The following is a 6,682-nucleotide window of genomic DNA, read 5'->3' on the forward strand; positions in this document are numbered from 1 at the left end:
GCGGGCGCGCCGAGGTCGAGGCGACCGACGAGGTGCTGGCTGCAGGGCATGCGCGTCGTGGTCGAGGCGGCCGACAAGGTGCTGGCTGCAGGGCAGGCGCGTCGTGGTCGAGGCGGCCGACAAGGTGCTGGCTGCTGGGCGGCGCGTTGTGGTCATGCGCGTAGGAGAACAACAAGGAGATGAGATCAATCGGGGTGTTGAGGATAAGAGGAAAAGGAGGCAGGGAGTTATACGCAGGGTTATCCAATGGAAAGTACCAGCACTTTGCGGCATAACACGTGGAAAGTACATGTTGCAAAGGAGAGAGAAGAGAGATCAAATTAAGTTTGTTATAGGGTGTTCTACGATCTACGAACAAACAGAAAACAAAATAATAACGACCGCACCTATGATTTCTTTAGCAACGGGTACTCCGATGGTTGTTAAAAGTATCTGATAGATTGGTTCCCACCGTGCGGGAGTTCACCCAGATTTTCAACGACCATGTGTTTTTTCCTATGGTCGTTAATAATTGTTTTTGTAGTAGTGATATGATCATTGCAGTTATCAGTTCCCTCTTGGTCATGACTAACCAAATGAGGTGGCAAGAGAAGGATCTCTTTGCGAAGCATGGCACCAACGTTGGGATGGAGGTCGGCAAAGGGAAATTTCGTCTCATCGAATACAACATCGCGGGACATGTAAACTCGACCAGTGGCAACATCAAAACATTTGACAACCTTATGATGAGCACTATACCCAAGAAACATACATTGTATTGAGTGAAACATGAGCTTGCGTTTATTGGAGGGACGAAGATTTGGCCAACAACCGCAATCAAAAACACGGAGAAAGGTGTAGCGTGGTTTGGTGTGAAGGAGTCTTTCAATAGAAGTATCATTGTTAATGATACGGGCAGAAAGCATGTTTATAACTAGCAGCCCGACGCGCGGTGGCACGCCACGCCCGTCTATTGGCTAACTTAATTCATTGTTGTGATAGTGTCCATGTTTGCTTTCGGCTATTTCTAGCGTTTTATTGAGTAGCAAATCCGTCGAGTTTCTTCTCACTGCCGAGGGTAAGTTTGAATCAAACAAGGCACATGCAAAAGTTTGCCGAGCTCCCGGTGAAATGTGCTCCGCAAAATATCAGAACTCGGCGCAAAACCAAATTCTAGTAGTGGAACATGCAATTTTCTTCCATGGTTTAAGAAATGAATCGGTTCAAGCAAAACATGTGTAGAATTTCAAGTTCATGAGGAAATCAAATACACCACGCAATAGCATTTAAGTTGATAAGAAAATCAAGGAGCTGGAGTCATATATACTCGCACATGTACAATTTACTGTACCATCAATAGCGTATTCTCCAAATCCAAACCCATGGATTGGCTTAGCAATCTGACCACATGAAGTAGGAGCACACTGCTCCCATGGACGGCGTCCAGTTTCCGCAACCGTGGAAGCAACTCCCCTGCATTGGCCCCGGCACCGCCACCACGCCACCTCTGCTCGCCACCCCGCAGTAGCAGTAGCACGCTGCGGCGGCACCGGCGCCACCGCATGGAGTTAGCTGAGGCGACGGGGCCTGCAGGGAGCTCGTAATGCTGAGCTGGACGCCGCGCCGCATGAGCTCCACGAGAAGCCGCGCCGTGTTACGGGCGTCGTCGAGCCCGCAGTGCGGGCGGCCCTCCCACTCCAGCCCCGCTGCCCGGACGGCCCACCGCAGACCGGCCCGCCGGCCGCCGCCCAGCGCCGTCGCGAAGGGGATCTTGAGGTTGATCCAGTGGTTGAAGCAGGGAGGCTTGGCGAGCCCCTTGAAGCGGCACTCCGTCTCCAGCATGGTGCGGAGGTCCCAGTCCCCCCACGTGACGACGGCGAAGCAGCCGCCGCTCCTGGCCCATGCCGAGGCCTGCAGCCACGCGGCGTGCATGCGGAGCGCCTCGGCCAGCTCCACGCCGCCGTCGACGTCCGCCTGCTGGATGCCGGTGAGGTCCCTGCAGAAGTCGGTCAGCGCCGGGTGGTGCTGCGGGCGGACGTAGGTGCGGAACTCGGAGTCGAGGTTGCCGGTGGCACCGTCGACGAGGACGGAGGGGAACTCGATGATCTCCTGCGGGTAGATCTGCGCGCCTTTCTCGCACGTCGCCTCGAAGTCTAGGACCACGAAGTAGTCAAACGCCTGGGGCTGGGGCTGGGGCTGCCGCGCCGTGCTGCCCGTCGTTGCCTCCGGGTCCGGTGACGGCACCCCGGAGCTGCTGGAGGTGAGCATGGACCCGATCGATCCTCTGAGATGCATGGGAGGATGAGGATGAACTCAGGAAGCGAGCAGCGGGTGGAGTTTAGTCTAGGCACGATAGGTATAATGGGCTAATAAAACTTCATTCTCTACTGATTCATTTGAATAATTAACAGAAAGGACCTTTTCAGGATGCAAACTATACCTATTAATTTGGCTCTTTCGTTTATCAAGAGCTGTAGAGAAGCAGACGCCTCACAACCGAGACAAGTTGCATTGAACGATATCTCAGATCTGTATATAAAATGTAGAGGATAATCGTTTATTACTATGCAGCACCTGTTGCTGTCAGTGTGCCAACAACCACACCAGAGGAACGACCTCACAACCTCTGCGCTTGAAGCTAGGGGATCACCATCGTCCTCCTTGGCGTAACTGATCCGTGGCAGCGATGTCGGCCGGCAAGGGAAGGAAGACGGCGTGCGTCACCGGAGGGAGCGGCTACATCGCTTCAGCGCTCGTGAAGACGCTGCTGGAGAAGGGGTACGCCGTCAAGACGACGGTCAGAGACCCCGGTTGGCTTCTTGTTTCCAGATTTATAGTTCTTCCTTGTCTGTACTTGAAAAAAAATCTCCTCTTCAGAGCTCCATGTGAAATCCTAAGTTCTTCCTCCTTTAGTCTATCAATTATGATTTGGGATTTGGGAGATTGGTAAAGTCGGGCAGGAAAGCTTGCCAAGCCTCAGAGAACATGTTCAGCTTTTTTCTCACTTCTCAAAATATTCTGCAATCTGTAAGCAGAGGACAGGGAGAAGAACTCCCACCTCAAGGACTTGCAAGCGCTTGGCCCCTTGGAGATCATCCGTGCCCACTTAGACGTAGAAGGCAGCTTTGACGAGGCTGTATCCGGCTGCGACTACGCCTTCCTCGTCGCTGCCCCGATGGACTTCGGGTCGGCAGACCCTGAGGTAAACAATAATCTTTCGATCGGCTCCACCGCCGCAGCAAGCTTCGTTTCGATCATCTGCATGACGAGGGAGTTGTTGGGAACTGGAAAACTATTTAACATTAAGTTGTCAGGACATCACTCGCTCCCTGACAATTTATTCTCAGCCACACAACAAGTCTTGGGATCAGGGAGATCAGGATCATGTTGGCATTGCAGCATTTGGCAACCCAATTATGCTACTAGTTTATTTCTCTTGACTCCTTGTTCGATTAACCCCCTGAATCCCCTTCGATACCCAGCAGATCGAACAAACCAGCGGGCTTAACTTACTGTGCTTCTTGTTTGGCGGCAGAGGGACATGATCGACGCCGCCGTCCAAGGAACCTTGAACGTGATGAGGTCGTGCGTGAGGGCCGGGACGGTGAAGCGTGTGATCCTGACGTCGTCGGATTCTGCGGTCTCCATGAGGCCGCTGCCGGACGAGGTTCGTGTGCTCGACGAGGGCTCCTGGTCCGACGTCGAGTACCTCAGGGCCAACAAGCCATCAACATGGGTACATAAAATCCTTTGTGTTCGGTCTCTCGGGCCTTGAACGCTTCCTATCGATGGGCATAAACGTTGGCATTGGTTCGGTGTACATTCGCATCGCAGGCATACGCAGTGTCGAAGGTGCTTGCTGAGAAGGCGGCAAGCAAATTCGCGGAGGAGAATGGCATTAGCCTTGTCACCATGTTGCCGGTGTTCATCTTGGGCGCGGCGCCGGTCACCAAGCCCACGTCCAGCGTCCCTGTCACCCTCTCCCTGTTGACCGGTGATTTTTCTGTGCTCTTTCTATTTTACTATGCAGCAAGTAAGCTCTCATTTATGCCCCATGTTCTTCTCACCGGTGTTGTCACACGCATGGTGTCTGCCTGTCCTATGCATTTTTCAGGGGATGAGGCACTGATGGATATCATGATAGGCATGCAGTCGACCACGGACTGCGTGCCCATAAGCCACATCGACGACCTCTGTCGTGCCGAGGTGTTCGTCGCCGAGAACGAGTCCTCCTCGGGAAGATACCTCTGCTGCAGTCACAACACCACCGTCTTGCAACTCGCTCGTCTCATGGCGGACAAGTACCCACAGTACAATATGAAACTCGAACGGTATGCATGCTACTCTGTCTGCTGAACTATCCGATACAGATGCATGTTTTCTTTTGTAGGTTTAACAACATCCAAGTATGGTTTTTTGCAGCTTTGATGGGTCCCCAGAGAAGCCGAGAGTGTGTGTGTCGTCTGAGAAGCTCATCGGGGAAGGGTTTGTGTTCAAGTACAATGATCTGGGTGAGATCTTTGACGGCCTTGTTGAGTACGGCCGAACCACGGGGATTCTACCCTACTGATGTGTACCTCCGCTTTGATCGATATGTGTTCAGGAGTACAAAATAAGGTCATCTCAAATAAGCAAAACACGCACACGCACACGCACCCCCCCCCCCTCCCCACACGCATACACACGCCCACACACACACGCGCACGCGCACGCACACACACACACACATCGGGTTCATTTACTTCTCGACCATTTTCGAGTTAAACATAGAAGTATCACAACTGAAGCAGAACGTAGAAATTGTTATCAAGATTTCTACTTTTTCATGTTAGTATCAACTTTGTGTGAAGTCGTTGTAAATAAGTCTAAACCCGTGCTTTATAAGTATTGACGCTCGATTTGACCGGTCAGGCCCACTCGTCAGGTGCCACGGTGGCCAATCGACGTGTACCCGCACGCTGACGAGGATGGGCCCGACGCGGTCGCTCTCTTACCCCGGCCGGTCTCTCCCCTCATCCCCCACCCGACCACTCCCCAGTCCTTCCCACCCCACCACTCTCCTCGCCGACGGTCCCGAGCGCCACACGCCCGCAGTACCGCGCATCCGTCGTCGCCATGGTTTTCGAGGACGAGAGCAGCGACGACCAGTCGAGCCTCCCGTACATGCACTCCTTCAACTTCTTCACCGATGGGATTTACCAGGTGAGCTCATTCGAGCTAGGGTTAGGGTTATAATTTTTGGGGATTTTTTTGTTTAAGTTTCTTTTGATTTGGGGATTTCTTTTGATTTGGTTTGTTCCTCATCCTTTGGAAGTGGAGAGATGTGTATTAGCTTGTGCAGGTTTCAGTTTCAGTTGAAGACCCGCATTACCATGGGCTTGAGCTTGATATAACGGTGTTCTATTATAAGCACAACAGTGCATCGAAGAGGCATGTTGCATTTGAAGGCACAACCACAGGAAGAAGGTTCTTAGCATGTGCAGAACATGTAAGTTTCTTTCTTAGTTGATAAGTAGTAATTACGTACATGATTGTGTGCTTGAGAGTGGCGGTTATATTGTTTGTTTCCTGCAAAGAAATGATAATGTCCTTGATGCCACTTTCATATGCTCTTGTAGTTGGATGATTTTGTAGTTGGATCTTGCTGTTGAACAAAGAATAGCAGAATTTTAGAGCTCTTCTTGCAGTACAAAAAGTGCAGAATTTGATATCTATAGTTGTTGTTAGAGTAATTGATGTACCTATGCTCTAATAGCATTTCAGAACAACATAATTTTGGAGCTCCAATTGCTATTAATCTTGCCTTTGAACAAAGAAAAACATAATTTTAGAGCTCCAATGCTGTTAAGTAAACTCCATATCATGTTGTGGTTTTGTTGAATGGCACAAGTCTTTTAATTTTGGGATGCACATGTTGTTATCCATATTATGAACTCACTAGCTTTTTTGCTCTTTTTGCACGAAGGTGATAATTATGGTTTCGTTTAATGGGTTGATCACGAGTGGCCCGTAATAGTGCAAAATGCATTGTTGAAGCTTTGTGCAATGTTTGAAGATGCCAAGAATGCTAGGGTGACTCATAATCTCTAAAGTGTTGTGACTATTCACCATCTATCAGAAGAGAAGAATACTATGGATGCCAACTATGACAAGTTAGTTAAAGATGTGCATGAACTGATTGATTTCCAGGAGGAAAGGGTGATTGATTTCAGTTATCTCAATCCAACCTAACCTATCAATATCAATGCAGAAGTGAGCTCGTGGCTGATATGAAAGGACAAATTGTAACAGCCCAAATGTTTCCCTTTCCATATTTGTACTCCTTTCCTTATTTGTGGAGACATTGTTGAATCATGTATGGATGTTATAAGGAGGTTATCATTTCATGTGGCCATCATTCCATGTCATCATCTTGCATCATGGCATTCTTTTGCATTCATTGCATTCCCCTTCTTGTGTTGCTAGTGTTTGGTCCATCTTGGAAGTGCTAGTGTGCATATGAGTGTTTGGGATGAGTGTGGTGTTTTCAAAACATTGCAAAAACCCTCATCCCATCATTTATTTTAACTTGTGTTTTTACCTTGTTTGAACCTTTTATAAAAATGTTGATGCTTTAGAGGAATTATTTGTGAATATAGGAGTTGCTCTCATTGTTATTTTAGACTTTGGTTTAATGAGGGTTTTAAAACAAAACAACATTTAA

At 49.4% G+C, this 6,682-nt stretch overlaps 2 protein-coding genes across 2 annotated transcripts; one reads left to right on the forward strand and one right to left on the reverse strand.

Moving 5' to 3' along the window:
• Positions 1 to 1,201: 1,201 nt before the first annotated feature.
• LOC123427965 (ERI1 exoribonuclease 2-like) lies at positions 1,202 to 2,274 on the reverse strand. Its single transcript, XM_045112112.1, has one exon. It carries the CDS (start codon positions 2,272 to 2,274, stop codon positions 1,372 to 1,374), a length of 903 nt encoding a protein of 300 aa, XP_044968047.1. The 3' UTR covers positions 1,202 to 1,371.
• LOC123427964 (anthocyanidin reductase ((2S)-flavan-3-ol-forming)-like) lies at positions 2,244 to 6,376 on the forward strand. The gene is made up of 9 exons (XM_045112111.1): positions 2,244 to 2,335; positions 2,551 to 2,789; positions 3,015 to 3,181; positions 3,515 to 3,715; positions 3,814 to 3,973; positions 4,094 to 4,310; positions 4,402 to 5,181; positions 5,294 to 5,467; positions 5,945 to 6,376. Exons 2-7 carry the CDS (start codon positions 2,666 to 2,668, stop codon positions 4,547 to 4,549), a joined length of 1,017 nt encoding a protein of 338 aa, XP_044968046.1. The 5' UTR covers positions 2,244 to 2,335; positions 2,551 to 2,665; the 3' UTR covers positions 4,550 to 5,181; positions 5,294 to 5,467; positions 5,945 to 6,376.
• Positions 6,377 to 6,682: the final 306 nt, after the last annotated feature.

Source organism: Hordeum vulgare, chromosome 2H, assembly GCF_904849725.1.
Source record: "Hordeum vulgare subsp. vulgare chromosome 2H, MorexV3_pseudomolecules_assembly, whole genome shotgun sequence".
NCBI lineage: Eukaryota > Viridiplantae > Streptophyta > Magnoliopsida > Poales > Poaceae > Hordeum > Hordeum vulgare.

What these genes read in the sequence shown, in the direction of transcription:
- LOC123427965 (XM_045112112.1), bottom strand. Translation starts at nt 2,274, where the DNA reads ATGCATCTCAGAGGATCGATCGGGTCCATGCTCACCTCCAGCAGCTCC.
- LOC123427964 (XM_045112111.1), top strand. Translation starts at nt 2,666, where the DNA reads ATGTCGGCCGGCAAGGGAAGGAAGACGGCGTGCGTCACCGGAGGGAGC. An exon ending in TCGGGTCGGCAGACCCTGAG is followed by an intron (nt 3,182 to 3,514) that starts GTAAACAATAAT and finishes GTTTGGCGGCAG; the next exon opens with AGGGACATGATCGACGCCGC. An exon ending in CCAACAAGCCATCAACATGG is followed by an intron (nt 3,716 to 3,813) that starts GTACATAAAATC and finishes TTCGCATCGCAG; the next exon opens with GCATACGCAGTGTCGAAGGT.